Genomic DNA, 21426 nt, shown 5'->3' with positions numbered 1-21426 from the left:
CTTATTTTCAAGTAGTTCTCGATAAGAATATTTTGAAATTTATGATGGATTATTTACATATTTTATATGTATGTACTCGAAAGAAATTTGTCATAAAAAGTCATATATATGAGTAGTTTAAGGAGATTTATAATTCGGAAATAAATTTATAATGTGGGCTAAGTGAGTTTATCTGGTCTTTAGGATGGTTAGGAGATCTATTGGTCTTGTGATGTAAAATTCATGAATATTTTGACATTTGTCTCAAATCTATGCCATTTATATATGCACTACTATCACCTAAATATATATAACAATAATAATTTTACAATTGAAAAATAAATTGAATTTGACTAAGAATGTCAGCCAGTCAATATTTTTTATATTAACAAGAACTTTCCATTTTTTTTAATTGTCATTGTGGCCATATTACTTGCAAAATTCTTAACAATATAATAAAAAACATTTTTTTTTTAATACTTAAAATTAAGTTGATGCTTTAAAATATTAAATAAAAAGTAGGTTATGTCCTTTTGCATTGTCACCGGCCATTTTTTTTAGTTTTAATGATTGTTTTTAAATATTTTAGTAACTCTAAGCCAGTTTTATTATTTTTAATAAAAGGGTCAGTAATTTTTTTTTATCATGCAAATTAATCATATTTGATAATATTTCAAAAATAGGTAACATTGATAATGGGATGTTTCATGTCAAACTCAGTATAGAGATGGCATTACAATTTAACAATATCAAATGTTGCCAGTATTATTAAATATTTTTACTAAAGATTCTGAAGAATATTAAAAAAGAAACATAAAACGTTTACAAGTACCTTATTGATGTATACCAGCGGTCACAGCACTGGCCCTTGCGGGTGCTCAATCGTCGTTGATAACAAACTTTGGTATAGGCCATATAGATTTTTGTCATACTCTGCACATTGCTTGCGCATTGTGTGTTTAAAGACCGCTACAAGAGAAATCCTAGTGGGATGTGATGTTGTATATAAATACATTTTTTTTGCGCTTATATTGCAAATATTTATTTTATATTTATTATCAGAATTGCACCCATGAGACGCCGGGGCCGGTCGCTAATGTTTACTAAAATATACAATAAAACTTGTTATTACGTTTCTGCCAGTGATATTTCATATTATAAAAACTTCCATGATCCCATCTTAATTAATGTCATAATGAATAACTTAGCTATGATGATCTCAAATCAAACAAGTCAAATATTTAGCAGTTTAAGTTGTGTAATATTAGTTTGTTTAAAATCTATAAAATTGTAATGAATTTGTTTAATGAAGATAGGAAAGTTTATAATAATTGTTTAGCTAGTCCTAAGCATACGCTAAATATTAAAGAATTTCTTTAATTATATTTATTTCATCCAAGTGCTATAATGTTATGTTGCCAGTAATATTAACAGATGTCTAATTTTAATTGAAGAGCTAATAATGTGAATTTACACCTTTTTTTAATTTTTTTACTAATCGCCATAGATTTCTAAGTTATTGAAAATGAAAACTGAAAAAAAATTGAAAGTGACCATATTACTATTCCGTTTTCATTTTCTATACTTTGAAATGTATGTTTGCAAAAAAATTCTCAACATTTAATTATTGATGTGAAATTGAATAGTTTCGACTGAACTAATAGAATTTAAGATAAAAATATGCTCTTTTATGTATAAAAAGATATTTTTATATAGTATATTTTAATAATAATAGTTGTAAGTCAATTAAAATTCTTGGCAATAACATTAGATTGTGATTTTTATGGTTGAAGCAATTAAATATAACACAAAAATTTTAGACTTCTCAAAAGAATTAATTTCAAAAAATATTATTGAAAATACCAAATATTAGTCTGTATTGAAATGCCTAATTTACGGTAAACACGTCAATTTAGAACTGCAAATTTTTTGAAATATAATTTGATAAAAGTAAATTAAAACGATAAAAAGTGTGGTGAAACTATTACATCATGATATTTTTGAAAATTATTCAAAGAGAATATATTTCTAATTTGTATATATACATTATATTTATAAGCTTTTTACTTTAAGGGTGATAAACTCAATAATAAGGTTTTCAGAATTAAAATTATGAACTATTAAAGCAACTCTAAACTTTCTTATGAATAACATATCAAACTTAATTGAAAAAATAGTCTTTTATTATGACCATAATTGTGTAAATGTAAATTTTACGTATCGATGTCACTGAATTTATTTTATACTGTATTAATTTTATTAAATTAATCTTGGTATAATAATTATAATTTGTCAATCTTATTTTTATAACAGTGAGGGCCTGTTTCAACGCATGCTGTCAAAGCTGTCTGACGTACGGCATATTTCTATAACCCTATCTGTGAGTCGAAAAATTGCAGATTATTAATTGAAGTGAAACAGACCTTAATAGACTATTTTGCAACAGCATTTTTTATACGTAGTTATTTAGTCTATTTGTATCTTAAGTGCTGGAAAAATTTATCCAATACCATGAAACAGTAATTTATTATCAGTAACAAATGGAACATTGTAAAACGTTGTAATATATTTTGTCAAAGAATTTGGGATTAGTAAACAAATATCCTTATGTTAAATAATTAATAACACGAATTTTCACAAATTTTTTATTATATTATGGAATTATAATATTGATTTAAGAAAGAATAACATTTTTCACACAAGTGATATTTATAACTCGTAAATAGTAAACGTTTATAATTATAAGATCAAATGTGTCACGAGTAAAGATTATATATTTGATTATATATTTTCGTCTACTTTAAATTCAGACAATAGCCGGTTAAAGAGGACCACACACATAACATAATTAATTTAATAATATTATTGATATTGATTTATTTAGATGTAAGTAAATAAGTTACCAAAGCAATTTCGATTAGGGTATATTAATAAATAAGAATATTAAAAATGACATATTTTTCTATGATGTGTATTTGTATCGGAATATGTGTGACAAAATTACGATAACATAAGGGATTCGCTGTAAGTTTTCGAAATTGGTTTTTAATATACTTAACTCTATTGAGAAAAAATCTATTTTACTTAAGCATAATAGTAAGCTTTATATTACTAAAAAAAACACGTAATAAATGGCTTTAATATCAAACTCAAAAATATTAATAGAATAACGCCATAATGTAAAAGAGGTATGCTTTGAAAGACAATGAGAATAAATATATTTTTTACACAACATATTTTTTGTTTTCCTTTTACAAATCGGCTACTGATCCTTCGACCGTTATTCCTGGTGCTAACTGAATAGTTTCGGTTTCATCTTTATTGTCAACGTAACCGCGACCGTGTTGGGAAGATCTCTTTTCAAATTCGGAATCATCGAAATCACGAGAATTTCTCTCGTACTCGTATTTGGGAGGAAAATTATTGGAGGCAATGGAATTAGTGGGCGATACAATTGCGGATGTAGCTTCATTTGGTGAAATTATATGCTTTCGTGATACCGGTGCACCATAGGAAGTGGTGACATAACGCGAGTTGGGCGAGTTCCTAGTGTTGTCATGATATTCGTCATGTCCTTCGCCGTGTCTTTTCATGGATGCTCTATTCTTCGGAGTTTTTTTTAACATAGCTTGAAAGTTAAATGGAGGGTCATCATCATCATCATCCTCTCTTGAATCCCTTGAGGATTTAGCCAGAGCTTGCAGTTCACTAATTGGATCTGGTAAATCACTTTTGTCAACGCCATAGCTGCCACGTCCATAGATAGCTCTGCGTCCGGCGCTGTTCTCTAAGATATTAGTATCATCGCCACCACTAGACCAAGGAGCTGGTGGTTGATAGTAGCTTTGGGGAGAAAGATTAGGTGGCCTCTTATAAATAACGGGTTTGCTAAAACTTTCTCTTCTTTGATGTATTTCGGTATCGTCTGGTGGTAAAATAGGCACAGGTTGGGATGGGTCTCTGCAGAACGGTATGGTTATAAGCGTTTGAGTGCTCGTTGAAGCCTTGAATGGTTCCGTTTGGGCTGCACTGCAACGACGTTTCAAAGGTTCATCCCATTGTTCGCTGTCAGAATCATAAGGACTTGCAAATGTGTCTCTACAATCAAAAACCAATTATGATTTTAGAACAAAAAAAAAGTGTGCTTTAGGCCACACGATTGAGGTAACACTTCTTTAGCAATAGGTCTGCACTATGTCTTAGATGTACGAGACGTAAAACTGGCTATGAGAGAAAGAGAGAGAACATATTTGCTCGCACCTCTCTCTCTTGCTCCGTTCGCCTCGTCCGATCGTACTAACGCTCTCATCACACATTACTCCCCAAGTCAAGCGTGCATAAAGAAGTTTTACTTCTAAAAATTTTTTTTTTTTAAATATTTTTAAATATTTAAAACCTTTTGTTCCAATAATTTGAATTGCCTGCAGACCTGCAGTCAAGTGTTTTAAAAATAGTCAAAAATAGTGACTAGTCCCATGGTTTAATTGTGAGTTTTTATAACAATATTTTAAGAATATTGTCTAATCTTGGTTGTACTTACGTGTTCTTAACAGAAGGGTCACACATATGAGAAGTATCATAGAATTGTATTTGATCCATTCGGAAGGGAAGTTTCCAGACAGTCGGTGGGCCAGAGCCAAGGAATATTTTTTCCTTCGCATGTGGATCAACACGATCAAGGTTGATTGAACTACTGGTGTTAAGAAGCCCTTCAACAACAGCTTGGTTATATATATGAACCTAAAAATTATATGAAATTTTACATTTATTTTTTCGAAAAATTGTAATAATCTTGATTTGGAGTTACTTATTTAAAGAAAACATGCCTGCTGAGAATAATGAACTAAATCTTGATATCGTAGAGCTCTGTATTGCAGTAGCACTTGGAAAATGGATCGGCTCTTCCATTTCATTGCGAATCGTTTTAGAAACGATGACGTTTCCTCGTCGATTTGGCCAGTAGATTTATTAACCAGAGGTTGATAAGCTTTGCGGACTATGTATCCTCTGTAAGCTGTTTAAAATTTCGTAAATTAGGTTCTTAGCTGATCAAGGTCTTGGTATTGGTTAAAAAGTAATAAGTATAGAGTAAAATATGTTTTTTATTTTATTTTATTTTATGAAATGCTTATAATCAAACCTTTTTGTATTCGTAAAGCTGCTTCTTCTTCTGATACGTTAAGAGATTTTTGTTTCTTCAATTCCTGAACTAAAAATAAAAAGTAGTTAAATTTTTTTTCTTACTTAAACTATGTAGTTGTTATGAGCAATACTCGTACTTACGGTGTAAATTTTTGGATTTATTTTTAACTGCATTTCTTTTAGCTAAGAAACATCGCATCATGCTCTGTACTTTAACAATTTTCTTTACTTGGACTTCATATAACCTGGAAAATACAACAGAAAGTACAAGTAAATGTACAACTGTACAACAAAATGTATTTGTAACTATGTAAAAAAAATTACCGAGACAAAAATTCTTCATTGTAATATTTCAAAAACACTTTAGTTTTGCCGAGTTCCCATCCTTCCATTTTCAAGCGAATCAATAGCAATCTGCAATTGTCCGCTGTTTCGTCAACATTTTCATCGAAGTCAAAGGCTAAGAAACGATACCTATAAAAAACAGATTTATCTATACAAATAAATAAAATTGGAGTGTCTGTTTGTAACTATAATTATAAAAATATATAAATATAATATTAAAACGACCGCTTTTTACTAAATGGATATAGATGTATACACGGTACATATACCAAAATAATTTTTTTTACAATATTTGTCTGTCTGTCTATCTGTGTGTTTGTTCCGATTTTGAGGGGAATTTCACTGGCAGATAGCTAATGTAATAAGAAGTAACTTAGCCTACTTTTATTTTATTTATTTTTATAACTGCAAAGTGAACAATAACAATTTTGTTAAATACCATGCGGAAAAAAAAAACCGTCATCGTCGGACCACGTCCTAGTTTTACTAGGCAGTCACAGGGCTGGCGATTTGTAGTTGTAATGAAAAATCACCTGTTGTATTATAATAATGCTTGCATGATTAACAAAAAGCATAGGCATTTTTAGCCCGTGGATCTAAATGTAAATAAAAAGGTATACCACGCGGACGAAGTCGCGGGAACAGCTAGTTAAAAATAAGAAAAGTAAGTTAAAACATATTACTTGATAAATAATTATATCGTATTAACCTTCGGATGAATTCAGCAAATGGTACTCTACAAGGAAATCCACTTTGACGTGCTTTAGCTGTATCCAAAATAGCTAAGGCTCTTAATTGTTGTCTTACAAGTTCGGTCTGAAATCCGCGTGGGTTATCGTTTAAGTCTGTTCTGATACATCTAACGTAATGTGTCCCACCGCTACCAGCGCCGATACAGAGCTGCTTGAGTAGTTCTAGACTCGTCGCTCGATAAGTAGCTGCTGCTGTCCTCATTCTGCGTATTTGCGAATATTGGCCCTTAGAAACAGTGTTGAATTTCTGAAAATACATTTTTTAGTTTGGTAAATTTGGATAAGGAAAATGTCTTAAAAATATTATTTTGCGAAATCAAATCCTATTTTGCAAGATTTTTTTTACATAATTAGTTATTACATCAATAATTAGCTGTTGTTGAATTTAATTATAACAGATAAATCTCTAATCAGCTTAGCTGTCGAAACTACGAAGAAATGTAAGAACGTACTCTAGCTTTAATATTTTCCATTTCCTTCTCAGATTTCGAACGACCAGATGGTCCTGCTGCTGGGCTTTGATTGGATGCAGCTGTAAGATTACCAGTTTTGGTTAGCTTGTTTTTAAATAGTTGCTGTAGAGTAAGATTCGTCGAGGCTCTCATGGTTTCAATCATTTCTGGTGGTAGGAAGTCTTTATTTTTGTCAGCCATTTCTCTTGCATCATAGTTCACTTTACCAGTGTAGTGCGCTACGCTAAACTCGTGATTTCCTGAGACTTTTATGTATGGACCCTTGCATTTTGTTTTAATTGTATCTGAAATAAAATTAAAGCAAATAAAAATTTCTTTCTTGTCATAATATATGTGAAATTTGTAATATTTCTATAAAATAATGTTTACTCATTATATGTTCTTGTCCGCCAGTAACACGACTGGCTTCATCTAAAATGTGAAAAACGCCCAGTGGTTTTCCCATTAGTTGGTCAACAGAATTTTTATTGTCATAAAAACGTAAACCCCTTATGGGAATTTCTTCTTCAGCTGCTTCTTGCATTTCCCAAACAAACATTCTTTGATTGTACAAAAATTGGATTTGCTCGTTTGTTGTGTTAACAATTAGTTGTTCTAATCTATTACGATGATAACATTCGAAACCAAACATATCTATTAAGCTTACAGAAAATTTGTCACCACTGAAACACAAAATTAAAATGTAATTATTTATGGCCATAAGAATAAATCATCGAAAAACTTTCACCTAATTTACTTACAATACGGATCGCATAAATGATAATTTTGCGTTAATTACGTTAATTAACCAATCAACAAGCCTCTTATACAGTGCACTTGCAAGAGTATCTCGCGCATCTCTAGCTTCATCTGTTGCATGTTGTCTTTTTACAGCAGTCCCATTTTCAATAAGACAATAATTGAGAAGTGCCCAAAGAAATTTAACTTCTTCTAGTGATAAGAGCTTTGCAACTTTTTTGGCTTCTTCCACGTTTTCTATTTCAGCTGATCCGTTTTTTCCATCTCTAAATCTGACATTTCCTAAAACTAGTATAGCAGCTAAAACTGTTTCTAAAAATTTAATATCTTCTTCTTCCCAGTCTAATACTTTCAAATTCTCAACAAACTCCTTGTAACTATTAACATTTTCACGTGGCGTTTCTCGAACTCCTTTCGCGCCCCTTGTCGGTTCGTCTAGAACTCTTAGATACCGATGGTTTCTATTTTTTTCTAAATAAAATATATCTAATTTGTTATTAGCCTCCATAGCGTCATAAAAATAATAAAGAAGGTTAAAGTTTGCATGATTCCTGGAAAATAACAATACCCTTCATTTTTGTTTGAATAATACATCAAGTATAATATACTCATTAACTTAATTAGTCATCTCTATTTTCAACCAACTTTCAAAAAAGAGGATATTCTTAATTCAACTGTAAATTTTTATGTATGTTACCTCAGCACTTTTAACTGGGTAGACCGATTTCGATGATTTTTATTGTAATTAAAAGTAAAAGGTAGTGTGTGTCATGTGGTCCCATTTCAATTTCATTGAGACCTAATGAGTACTTTTTGACTTATATCTAATAATGCGTATTTACTTGACTATTTTTTCGTCGACACGTTATATTATACGGCATAATTTTTCACTGAGTGCACCGATGTTGCTGATTCTTATTTTGACCGAAAGCTGATGTTTGTCTTGTGGTCTCATTAGATTCTTATTTGATTTTTTCGTCTACCTACCTTTCGTTTGCGAGCAAACACAATTATTTTAAAGAGAAGTCACAATCTTATAAGCTTACATTTGAATATATATATATAAACAAAATATAAATTATATAATGGATAAAAAATGTATACTTTACATGTCCGTAGATGATACACGCCACTTTTCCAACTGATACAACCAAAAAATAGCACCACTTAATTTCGCTGAAGTACCATAAGTTACTTGAATTTGTAATATTCCGCGAGTAGAGTTTGAATTAATTGGCGTTGCTGCACTAATACAGGCTTGAATTACTTTTGCGGCTTTTTGTATTCTCTCGCCTGTATTGTTTTTCATTGCACCTAAATGCGTAAGATGAGACAGTGCATGCATCATATAGGTAGATTTGCCTGACTTGCTTTCGCCAGAAAATATTATATACTGAGGTTCGTTATGGTGGGTGGCATCTTGATGTGCGCTGTCCGCAACGGCAAAAATGTGAGGTTCGTTATCAGACCGTGATTTACATTCATATTTTTTGTGAAACTAAAAAAGAAATTTAAATGTACATAGATGTCTTTACAAATGTATGAAGTTGATATTTGGTACTAAATTTTTTATACCTCTTCGCCATAAATGTCCTCGTGTGTATTAGGATTAAGTATTAATAATACATCTCCAATAAACGACATAAATGATCCCTTTTGATATTTTACTTGAAGTTCGCAAAGGACGTTATCTTCTGTTAAATATTCCAATGCGGCAAGATCTTCGACTTGCATCGTTTCAGGTTCTTTCTTTCCTTCGGTAATAAGAAGGCCATTCTTAACAATCCTTTCTTTTATCGTGTAAGGTGTTTCCTTTTCAATTAAATGAGCGGCAAGCATTTTAAGTTCAGTGGATAACTGCAAAAAAATATTTATTAAGCAAATGTAGTCTGGGTATAATATCTTTCAGAATTCATTTCAGAATCATAAGAATTTTTTCTTACGTGAAAATCGTTTTCGGGAACAGATTGAACAAATGGATGTTCTTCTAGCTCAGCCATGAAGGGTCGATGCTCGGGATTTTTTTCCAGGCACCTAAAATAATTTAACAATATTTAAATATAACTGTTTATATTTTTTATCATAATTATAACGTAACAGACAAGTAAACTTACTCTGTAATAAAATCATTAATATCATTGGAGGACATTGATGGTTTTGCAACTGACGGGGGAGGATTTCTCACTATTTGAAATAGTGCTATAGTTGGATGCATGTTTTCAAAGGGAGCTTTACCATCGACCATTTCGATAGTACTGATTCCCAATGCCCAAACATCAACTCTATTGTCATATCCTCCTTCGTTACTGTTAACAGCTTCTGGGGCCATCCAGCTAGGTGAGCCAATGCTTGTTTTAGTTCTGTCCTGATTTTCGCTTAGTGTGCATGATAAACTAAAGTCAGTAAGCTTTACTTCACCATCTTTGGTAATTAAAATATTGCTACACCGTAAATTTCGGTGTATGATTTTATTGTCATGTAGATAAGAAACTGCCTGTAATCAGGGGAATACTTAAATTAAAAAGTAATTACTAATATCACAAAATGTAGCTATAATAAAATCTAAAAGGAATAACTACGTGAGAATTGATTGGACCGATCAGGAGTCGTGACACTTCAAATTGACAATGAGTAATAGAATAGCTGCTTTTTGAAACCCTTTTCTGAGATGAACTGGCGATTCTGATGTCAGCGTCGATCAAGTGGTCCACGCCCCTGAGATTCATTGGGAGCTATTTGCATACATATCGGGGCCCAGACCTGTCTCGACTTGTCTGCGGTCTACTGTCTGATATATCATTTGGTTAATGCGTTCGTTAAATCTAAAACGATTTGTAGAGAGGGTTGTTACTTTTTATTAGTCTCGTTACTGATTTAAATATTTTATTATTTAGATTTTAAAATACGTTAAATTAATATTAATATAAATAATGTAGCAAAATAGAATTTGAACACAGTTTACAAATATTGTATTGGAAACAAAATAATCTTAGATAATGATTGAGTTATTGATATAAATTTTATTTAGAACAAAAAGTTTAATACAAACAAATAAACATCGATATTGTTTCTCAAGTTGCCAAAATTCACATCAAACTATACAAAAACCTCAACTTGGATTGTTCGTCGCGTACTGACGCAACAAGAAAAGTATAATCTTATTAAGATACTAGCTTTGCTTGCAACTCGTCCGCGTGGAATAGTGACTTTACAAGCTCAACGTGATTCTTTAAATTGGCATAACTTTTTTCTTTATGAACTGATTGATATGAAACAAATACTGAATGTTAAGCTAAGCTTGCCAAACTATATTAATAAAAACCACATCTGATTCGCAGAAGCTGTTTCTGCGATTAGCGTGCACGCACAACGCACAGACAAACAGACAAAAATTCTGACAGTCATTATTTTGGGTACTATTTGCGTTGATAAAGGTCCCAATAATAGTTTTTCTCATATATCTTAAATTTACAGACAGCAACCCGTTACATTTTTATTTGTTTGATGATGTTTATTTCTACTAAATGACATCCTTGTATTATTTTAATCCTATTTGGTGAAAAATTGGATCGCTATCCGCAACCGTACCTTACAAGAGATACCTTATCGGTAGATTTGCATGGAAAATGTATCCAACAGAAAGGACGCACTGGTATTGTGAACCAAGTGGCTTGCATAAAGATAATATACATTTAACTGCTTCTAATTTCTTTTGGACTTAACATACGCATTTGCGTTAAGAATTTGAGCCTTTAAGTCGTAGAGTGTAAGGGATAGTCTTTATCGACGGAAATAAGAGCAAACGATCATTGACTACCGCGATTGAGGTCCGTATATCTTGTGTGTGCGAGCATTATTTACGATAATTGAGCGATGCGCCGCGATGGGGGGCCATCATGGTGTTGTCGGACGCGCACCGACATTCACATCGACAAGTTCGACTGTTCCGTCGCGAATCACATCAAATAAAGCGGCATGCATTTTAAGTAATGGCCCTAGATAGTATTTCAACGTACGTGGATATTCGCCCGGCAATATTTCATTCGACGTCACGCCACAAGAAGGAATCGCCCGGCCACAGATCGGAGAACAATTGAGTTTGCATTCGGAGTACTTACCAATTGATTCAGCCGTTGAAAGTTGGACTGGCAGGCCCTTTGTTTTATAAACAACCATCTTGACTCGGATGTGACGAACGACATGTTTATAGTCAGTCGAATATGGGCTTACCTTGATCGTATATTTGAGGATGTAAGCGATGTGTTCCTCAGACATTTTTTTGTCCGCTGCCTTAAGCTTTCTGACAATATCGATGACAGACCCATAATCGCAAAACTGGAAAATAGATGATCGGTTGAGCATTTGTAATTTACTATTTTATTATTTCATATTTTACAAGAAAGTGTGTGTTTTTTGGAGATCTACAATATTACCTCGATAGCAAACCAAATCCTTTTAGAATATTCGGACTTATCACAAAATACGCCATAAAAATCTACGATATTAGAATGTTTTGTAAAATCTCTTAATATTTTATATTCCTCTTGAATGTGTGACTCGTTTTCTTCGGTAATTATTTGTATTTCAATGGCGACTGCCTTCCCAGCTGCATGATTATCTTTAGCTTTGTGGACTTCGCCAAAAATCCCCGTGCCGAGCTTCTTTTCTAGAGAGTAACGGTCATGGGGACTGGGAAGGGACGGTATGTTGAGACCGTCCTTCATTTTGTTTTATTGGTCATGCGTAACTGAAACTTGATGAAAAAATACTGGCTTTATATTACAACGCTTTTGAAGAAACGTCGATGTAAAAATAACACAAACACATTAATATATTTAAAAAGTTATAAAAACAAGTATTATTTTATTTATTACTATCAATAGTATTTAACTTTGCATGTACAACAGTTACAACTTGTGGTTTTAAAGGTAAATTTGGTATTTAGTAAAAACAAGTTTTTTTTCAAGTGCTCACCGTCTGTATCGCGACAAAACACGAACTAAACTGAGTTCTATGGATGTGAAATCAAACAAGTGCTGGGGCTTCAGTTATTAAATCTACCGTAATCCGCTCTAATAGTGTTATGGTACGACTATTTTTATTCCCGACTATGTATGTAAAATAAAGAAAATTTAAGTTTTTTTTTTATTATTATCTCAAAACACGTATAAAGTGAACACACTCGTATAACGATCATAAAAACCATTTCGAGTTTTACTAGAAAATTTAATTTTACTATGAATGTTTTTTTTTAAACAAAAAAAAAATTATCTTTAATGAGTACCAAATGTTTTATATTAAGCTTTAAAAATTAACCTTTAAATAACAAGGCACATTTAAATAATATATTTGTAATACCTATTACAGATAATAATAAAAAAATTACAATGTTTTTTTTATAACAATCATGTTTCCTGTATCCTTCCAATCACGCCAATGTTATTGATACTCGAAGCTATTGACAGGAGATCCTTATTAATCTCAAAAGCGATCCGTCATACGAAAGTGTTCCGTGAAGCGTATGCAACTTCAAGGAGCGGAACATCTTACTGAATACAAAGCAAACAGTTACTTTACCACTTGAGACGTCTTGTATACCGTAAAAATGTCAATAATGCTTCAGTGGAGAGCCAATCACTTAACAGCTATTGTGCGTATCTTGTACGTCTAACAGAAGCTTGTTTAATAACACTAAAAAAAAATCTATTAATTTTTTAATCTATTAATTTTTTAATTTTTTATCTATTATTTTTCTATTTATTGTTAAATTATAGCTTGTACAAAATATTTTAAAAGTATAAATTTAATTTTAACTGAAGTAGGGCAAAATGAAGTGAGGTAGGGCACAGCAGGAAATTTCCTGCTCAAAATATGGAGACAGAAAACTTATTTACTAATATATTAGGTTTCTTTATACCAATAAAACCTATAGTCTATTCGTGTAAAGAAAATAGTAGCTTGTCGCTATCGATAAAATTAGCCACATACCTTGACGTAATTGACATCGAAGTAAATTAGAACGTTGTGTTCAAATTGACCAGTTGAAGTAACCTCTTAATTGGTCGAGGGGCATAGCTAGGTGAAAGCGATGAGTCACTATTGTCTTAACGCGAATAAACTATAACATAATACGTCGATATTTATAAAGCAACTAATACGAGATTTCGGAAACTACAACCACCAATATTGTTACAGAAAGAAGGCATATTTTACAATATTAATTTTCATATTGAATCTTACAATATTTGCGATGACACTTGTCATAAATATCATTTTTATTTCTTTATTTAATTATTAATTCATTAAATTATTTATTCATAAAACATTTCGCTATTTACCATATCATTCGTGTCAGCAAACAACTTAATTAAAATTAAAAATAAAGATACTTTTTACTTACTATTTGTTGACCTTCAAATTTCAAAGTTTTTGTTGAAAACGAAGTGTTGGACCATCACAAAAGCATCTCTATTTAAGGATTGAAGGGCCAAATTAAACGGAAATAAAAAAATAATTGCACTCGCACCATTGAAACAGCACATTGAACATTTTGTAGTGATTGTTTTGAGAACCTTTGCATTTGTAGAGTATGGATAATTGAAAACAGTTTTTTCAGTTTGTTAAATGATAATGAAATAATAAAAAATAGTTGCTAAATGGCGAAAAAGTTACGATTTTAAATAAATATTGATATTGATTAATTAATTTATTTTATTGTTGAAATATCAACATCCCACCCTAGGCATATTTCTCCATTTAGAGAAGGGCCGAAGCTTAGTTAGAATTATTGTCTATATTGACTACTGAAAACAATGCCCAAAAGTATTTTTCATTAATTTTTATCTGGTTTGTCGATGTATAAATATTATCAAGGACACTTTAAATAAATAAACACTTAATTTGACGATTTTTATTTCAAGTTCATAAAAATGTTACAATGTTACTTTAAATATAAATAAATATTTAAAGTTAAAATAAATATCACGACGTTTGGAATGTTGACAATTGAATAACGTGCAATTTATTTACAACATATGGAATGTGTTTTGGTATTTTAACATGTATGAGCTAAAAAAAATACGTCTTTCCCAAAATTTATTACATGTAACGCATTAAAAAAATTATTAAGTAAAAATTTTTTTTTAACACGTGTAATAACCATTATTAATTGAAATACGGTAAATCGAATTAGGAAATGAAATTTACATTATAAAAGCTCTATGGATTAAAGTTTTTTATAGTGAAATAAGACTAAAGTTTAACAAATTTACTAATATTTACAAAACATTTCGTAGGAATAAAATATTATTTCCATAATTACTAAAATACGAAGCGATAAATACGCGTCAAAGTTTTTTCTAATACTGATACTTTAATTTTACCTGAATTTTTATCTATTACAACCTTTTTACTTAACTTATACTAAGAATAATTTACTATAAATCGAAGTGACAAAAAATTGTAATATCAGATTTATGAAACAGGTACGAAGAATATATTGAAACAGGTATATGTATAGTAACACCAAATTTATAAAAATGTCATGCTTTACAGTTCAGTTATGTATATACGTAACGAATCCCACTAATACTATACGAAAATTTGTGGAGGATGGATAGAAGTTCGTTGCTATTTGCAAAAATCACTAAACTGATGGAACAAAAAAAAAGCGTGGCATCGCGCGCAGGGTACAGCTAGTATGAAATATAAACTACTTATGACACTTTGATGACATGATTATTTTGAACATTAATACGCAAATCACGTTTTATTTATAACACTACAGGTTTTTTTATGTGTAAATTAATTTGTCATTGTTATTTATAAACATAAACAAAAAGAAACTTAGATGTATCAAGCACTCATAAACAACTAGATCATACAGTAAGGAATAAATCGTGTTTGTCTTGTATATTCTCAAAAACACGCTAGTTGTAACAGCTTCAGGTAGATAACGATTTTTTTTAATATGTTGTACGACAGAGATAGGGCTTTTCGAAGCCAAAGTAAGTAAATTTTCACTATAGAGATTGACAATTACAATTTGGTGATGTGTATGTACCATCAATGCAACTTTAACTAACTTAGTAGATTGTGTGACATAATAATCTTTACATTGTGCCTGATGACACATAATAATTCTAATTTGGCAGAAAAAATATTTAGTACATACAGTCACCTTTTTCGTATTAAATTTGTAGTACCTATTATATACCAGTAGTGTTTTATAACTATTAATTTTAATTTTATAGCAACTAATAAAATGAATATCCGCCACCTCGCATTGGAGCAGCGTGGTGGGTTGAGCTCTGAGTGGGATATTACAGGCTGAAGCATAATAAAATAATGTTTCTTGCATTTTTTATTTCATTCTTATTAAATGATCAACCGCAAAAGGGCAATAATTATTGTAATTGTTCTTTTTTTTGTAATTGTTGATATTTTAAAGTTTGCTATTTTCTGTTATTAATTAAATTATTATTTGTGTAAATTATCTTGGAAATATTTGATTTTAATAAAATTATGGTGATTTAAAGTTTAATATTAGACTATGTATGTTCGAGAATGTAGTTTTGTTGGTATATTTTTTTTTATCTACGCAATGTTATTTGTATGGCCTCTATCACTCCGAATGTTACGTATATATACGAGTATGTAAACTGCGTGTTTGTAATTAGATTATTTAGTACGACGCACGGTAATACATTCTAATACTCTATCTGATGTCGCATTTGATTCGTAACACTCACGGTTGAGTAACGAATCGAGTATCTTGTTCATTATCCGGAGGTAATTATGCATTATGTGGAAAGCAAATTTTGTTTCTGCATGCTTATTATAAGCTCGCGACGTCTCGTCTTATTTAGATTATTGCCAAATTACACATAATATTTATTATTGGAACATTTTTTTCTACATTTATAACTTCTTACCCTAATTAAGAGAGCGTTTTACAATTTTATTACTTGAGATATTTTATACTATAATAATTTTAAATTCGAATGAGAAAAATTACATCGTAAATGACACAAAATTTTATAGATATAGACAATTATTTGCATATGGCAACCCATTTGTCATCATGACATTTCTGGCAGTCGACTCTACAGCACCAGTGGAAGGTACAGTTGCAAGGTTTGATGCTCGACTTCCGGATTAGCGCGTGTCCCCTTCCGCAGCAGAGTAAGTCGCAGGAGCCACTTCTAGAGGTTCTACCAATGCGGCAAACGCGCCCTGACGTTCCTGCCGAATCCATTTTGGGGTCCGCTTCACAAAAACTAGGAGATCTAAAAACAAAAAGGTATTTAATAAAAAAGTATACTTTCAGTTCGATTATTTATGCGTTTTTTTTTTGTTCTTTTTTAACAGTATAAAACAGGACAGCGCTTCATGTTGTTGTTACCGAGTGTTTTGTGCCCATGTCTTCATTTTTGCCAAATATTTTTTTTAGTTGCAATGGTGAACACAACCACCTGTCATTAGTCGTTTATTTCATTTTTTTTTATTTTTTTTTCCTGGATATATTTTCCATTCAACGTTCCCGATAAACTGTTAATGATATTTAAGGAATATCGCCACTAAAGTGATACGTACTTTTCAAAGAACAGTAGACTAGTCTTCGGCGCTGGTTTTGCTTTACTTCGCCTCCTGCCTCGTGGCCGACCGCGTAGTACCGACGGGTCGTTATTTAACTCTTCTTGAGCCACGATAAGCGCCTAAAAAACAATAAAAAATGTTTTTTTTAATAACCATATTAAAGTACAATTTCTAATCTTTGTAGGTATAGCAAATTTTTAATTATCTGAATTAGGTTTTGCTATCTAAATAGTAGCAACTGATTATTCGAATTCAACAAAATATTTTTATTTATTAATAATAATATCATCATTCCAGCCTATTGCAGTCCACTGCTGGACATAGGCCTCCACAAGTTCCCACCAAAATGCGTGAACTCATGTGTGTTGCCCATAGTCACCACGCTGGGCAGGCGGGTTGGTGACCGCAGGGCCGGCTTTGTCGCACCTAAGACGCTGCTGCCCGTTTTCGGCCTGTGTGTTTCAAAGCCAGCGGTTAGATGGTTATCCCGCCATCGGTCGGCTTCTTAAGTTCCAAGGTGGTAGTGGAACCGTGTTATCCCTTAGTCGCCTCTTACGACACCCACGGGAAGAGAGGGGGTGGCTATGTTCTTTGGTGCCGCAGCCACACAGCACCAATAATAATATATAGCATAATATTATTTTATGACCCAAGTGTTTATTGATAGACCTTTAGAATAAAATCATCATCATCACTTCAGCCTATCGCAGACCGTTACCGAGTGTTCATGAGTTGTTACCCCAACATCCTAGTTTTCCGCAATCTTCATCCAGCTACCACCGATACTCTTACATAGATTGTCGGTCCAGCGGACCTGAGGGTGTCCCACATTATTTTTTGATAACACGTGGTCTCCACTTCAGGGCACGCTTGCTCCAGCGGCCATCGATCCTGCGACACAGGTGACCAGCCCACTGCCACTTCAACTTGCTAATTCTGTGGGCTATGTCGGTTAGTTTCGGTCTCTCGCTGCTAGTCTGATTAGTAATGACTAATCCTTCCTTTTGAGAGAGGCCGCAAGCGTAGTATGCCAAGAATATTGTGAATTAGTCCCCTTGTCACTTTTCACGTCTCGGCACCGTATGTTAAAACTGGCAGGACGCATTGCTCGAAAACTTTTGTCTTCAAGCATAGCGGACTTTTCGAAGTAAAGACTCGACGAAGCCTTCCAAACGCCGCCCAGACTAATTGAATCCTCCTATCAGCTTCCTTTTCGAATATGATTCGGCCTAGTTGAATGGTGTGGCTTAGATGAACATAATCTTGAACGAATTCGAGAAGGATACTATTGACCGATACTGGTCTCGGAATTATTTGACTGTTAAACATAAATTTCGTTTTGTCCAAATTCATACCGAGACCGACTCATCGGGAGGACTCTTGTAGACCACCCAGCATTTGGCCTAGCTTATCCAACGTCTTTGCAAAAATTACGATATCTTCAACGAAACGAAAGTACGAGATGTATTCACTATTCACTCTGATGGATCGACCTAAAATTTAAGGTCTTAAAAATATCTTCCAAAGCATTGGTTAACAGTTCCGGACATATTACATCTCTCTGTCTTACCCCGTGCCGAAGGAAAATGGGTATTGTTCTCTTGTCTTAGAAATGGAAGGTCATCGTTCCATTATTTCAAATCCCAGCCTAGTCCGTTGGTTGGAATTTGTCAAGTCTTATGGTGAGACGATACATAACGACCCTTGAAAACAGTTTACAGACGTGAGAAGTGAGATTGGTCTGTAATTCTTTAACAGGGACTTATCGCCTCTCATGAAGAACAGCACACCACACTCTCACACACACACACCTCGGCCACGCCTCTGGTACGGTACCACCTTATACCCTTATAAATAGGCAATATTTTTTTTTATGTGATAGCACAATTTGTAAAAATGTAAAATATATTTGGGAATCTTGGTACATAATGGCTTACGCATTTTTTATAATCTTGATTCTTAAAAGTATTATATTTCAATTAAATTTTACACCTACTTATACTGCTCATTACTATATGCATTTTTAAGGGATAATATCTTCTATATAATCACGTTTAAAGATCATCTAACCTTGCGGTACTGTCGCTTGATAGTGGAAGCCACCACGCGAAAGTCTGGTGTAGCGCGCCAGCACGTCCTTAATTGACAGCTACCGGATAGGCCGTGGCATTTGCAGCGTACCTCCATAAGCGATGCTAATATCTGAAACATATACTAGATATAAATACGACTAATAAATAAGTTACACATACATTCAAAAATGATAGTGGTATTTAGGTAGGTGTTTACTTTTTACGTCTTGTACCTATGTTTTAGTTCATATGATGTCCGAATTTTTTTTATATCTATCTTATTTTAATAAGTGCATGTTTTTATGACGAAATCATATAAAATCATAAATTTACGTTATCTCAATACGTGACCACATCTTTGGTACAATTACGAGATTAAGCCACCCACCTCTAGTTCATAACATTTACATAATTAAACGCCTCACTGCAATCACTCTGACGTCTTAATTTCGCGAACGCCGCCGGCGGAACAATTTCCCAAATTGAGTCGGAGCAAAAATTCAAATAAATCGGTGTACCGGACCGCCTTTCGATCCTGCAGGCCTTAATAACGTGGTATTAAGAGCGCCCGCGATAGAATTCGCCACCCAAGACGTTTGTAATACGTCGTAATGAAGCCAGAATATTAAAAATGGCCCCGAACCGCTTATTATGTTCTCACCTCGGCGGGCGGTTCGTGAAATACGGCGGGCTAATATGGGCCCCGGAGCGGCCCCAGTCGACCGCGGTCGGCCGGGCAGCGTTTCGATAACTTAATAGTGGCGCTATCTATAACACTTTAGGGTCATTTGCAGCGACTATCTAAATTAAATTGAACTTCAAATAAACGGCTCAGAAACCAATAGGCTTTTATTACGTAATGATTGCGGTTTTGGATGTGAGTAGACTATAAATTTCAAACATAGAGTATCCACATACCGTTGCTACAATATTATTACTTATTTATAAATTAAAATTTAAGTTGCTTATCGAAGTCACTAAAAACGAAATACGTATTTTGAGATTTTAATTATTTTGTCAGTGTTTAAAAAACGTTTGTAATGAACAGCTTTCATCGGTTAATTACTCTAAATCAAACAGTAACGGTAAAATATTTGTTTACATCTCGTTAATGGATGTATGAACGCATTAACTTGTGTTATGTACTATAAGGCGGTAGACTAAATATGATGTCGTTAAAACTGAGTGAACGCAGTGGTAGCAAAAACTAGACAAATAATGACAGATTGGGGCTAACCTATCATTACGTGATGTAGCCCTAGTTAAAAAAACGTTCTCTAGTATGTAATTTTATTTTATGTAAGTTATAAATAACAGCATAGAGGTGACTTTGTCTAGAGGTTAGTATTATTGTAAATGTGTTATTATATAAATATTTAAGCCTCTTGTATGACGGTTAATGAAGTGTTATTTAAAGTGAGATATTTTACTTCATATAGGTTATTATTCTCTATAGAAGTATTTGACTATATTTCTTTATTATACCATTATTAAATATGTGTATTAAGTTATTAGTTAAAACATTAAAAAAGGTTAGGTTAGTAATTTTGGTAATTTATATTTTGAATGTGTTAGTAAGAGATGAAGTGTTTTATGTATTCTGTATTGTAGATTAACAGATGTAAAATCCAAATAGCGTAGTAAAGTATGACCGGGTTTCGGTTTCTTCTAAGTTTTATTAGTTAGAAGGAATTTAATTAAATTCTGTAATATAGCTCTAATTACCAGTCAACTTTTTTAATAATTATCCATCTAGAATAGGGTACTTATTTATTTTTATGAAGAGTGCATCCCATTTTAAAAAAATTCATACGCTATGATAAAAAAAAAAAATTAAAATCATTATACAATAGAATTTTTACATTATGTTATTTAAAAGTGTTTTACCTTTTAACTAAGTATTTTCCGTAAATAAAAATTAACCAAAATGATCTTTGTTCGAACGCGCTAATCGCAGACTACCACAATTTATAAAAAATAATATTTTTGCATTAGATAGACTATAAAATTTGGTTTGATAGCTATTACTTATTATAAATTTAAAATAGGGCGTATGCTGTGTAAAGTCATGTACAATAAAGTCTACAGTACGTTAAGAGTTGCGGAGTAGTAATCATAAGCGTAAATGAAACCGCATAAATCTTCAAACATAGCGGATTCATATGTATGGCAAGCAAAGTACAAACAGGTTTCATCTAAATAGAAAAGGAGAGTTAAATGAAAATACTCAGTCGCGTTATCATTTATTTAAGTGAAGTAGTTCGCCGTGAATCAGAGGTTAATCTGTAGGGTGATTAGTGAGTGACTAACGCTAATCGGTTTAAGATG

General features: G+C 32.4%; 2 protein-coding genes across 2 annotated transcripts in view; both read right to left on the bottom strand.

The window, feature by feature from the left end:
* Positions 1–2610: 2610 nt before the first annotated feature.
* LOC123669099 (neither inactivation nor afterpotential protein C) lies at positions 2611–12435 on the bottom strand. The gene is made up of 17 exons (XM_045602736.1): positions 12404–12435; positions 11863–12182; positions 11660–11764; positions 9544–9923; positions 9373–9463; positions 9005–9286; positions 8539–8927; positions 7432–7980; positions 7061–7353; positions 6671–6975; positions 6176–6465; positions 5446–5595; positions 5263–5366; positions 5120–5188; positions 4806–4993; positions 4520–4719; positions 2611–4077 (listed from the first exon to the last, which is right to left on the bottom strand). The coding sequence occupies exons 2-17, from the start codon at positions 12151–12153 to the stop codon at positions 3231–3233; spliced, it is 4533 nt and encodes a 1510-aa protein (XP_045458692.1). The 5' UTR covers positions 12154–12182; positions 12404–12435; the 3' UTR covers positions 2611–3230.
* Positions 12436–16481: 4046 nt separating this feature from the next.
* The window catches only part of LOC123669098 (protein Wnt-10a), a 38859-nt gene continuing 33914 nt past the window's right edge, over positions 16482–21426 (bottom strand). Inside the window, exons 4-6 of the mRNA XM_045602735.1 lie at positions 19097–19228; positions 17024–17145; positions 16482–16716 (exon numbers count right to left, since the gene is read on the bottom strand). Of these exons, the coding sequence (XP_045458691.1) occupies positions 16482–16716; positions 17024–17145; positions 19097–19228 (489 nt within the window). The remainder of the gene's footprint in view (positions 16717–17023; positions 17146–19096; positions 19229–21426) is intronic.

The sequence above is a fragment of the Melitaea cinxia genome, chromosome 3, assembly GCF_905220565.1.
Source record: "Melitaea cinxia chromosome 3, ilMelCinx1.1, whole genome shotgun sequence".
NCBI lineage: Eukaryota > Metazoa > Arthropoda > Insecta > Lepidoptera > Nymphalidae > Melitaea > Melitaea cinxia.
This window is presented reverse-complemented; position numbering and strand designations above follow the sequence as displayed.

Bases quoted from the DNA above. Each gene is read 5' to 3' on its own strand.
- LOC123669099 (XM_045602736.1), bottom strand. From the start codon at position 12,153: ATGAAGGACGGTCTCAACATACCGTCCCTTCCCAGTCCCCATGACCGT. The intron at 8,928-9,004 runs GTATAAAAAATT...TTTCTTTTTTAG, and splicing joins AGGACATTTATGGCGAAGAG to TTTCACAAAAAATATGAATG. The intron at 5,367-5,445 runs GTAATTTTTTTT...TGTATTTTCCAG, and splicing joins AATGAAGAATTTTTGTCTCG to GTTATATGAAGTCCAAGTAA.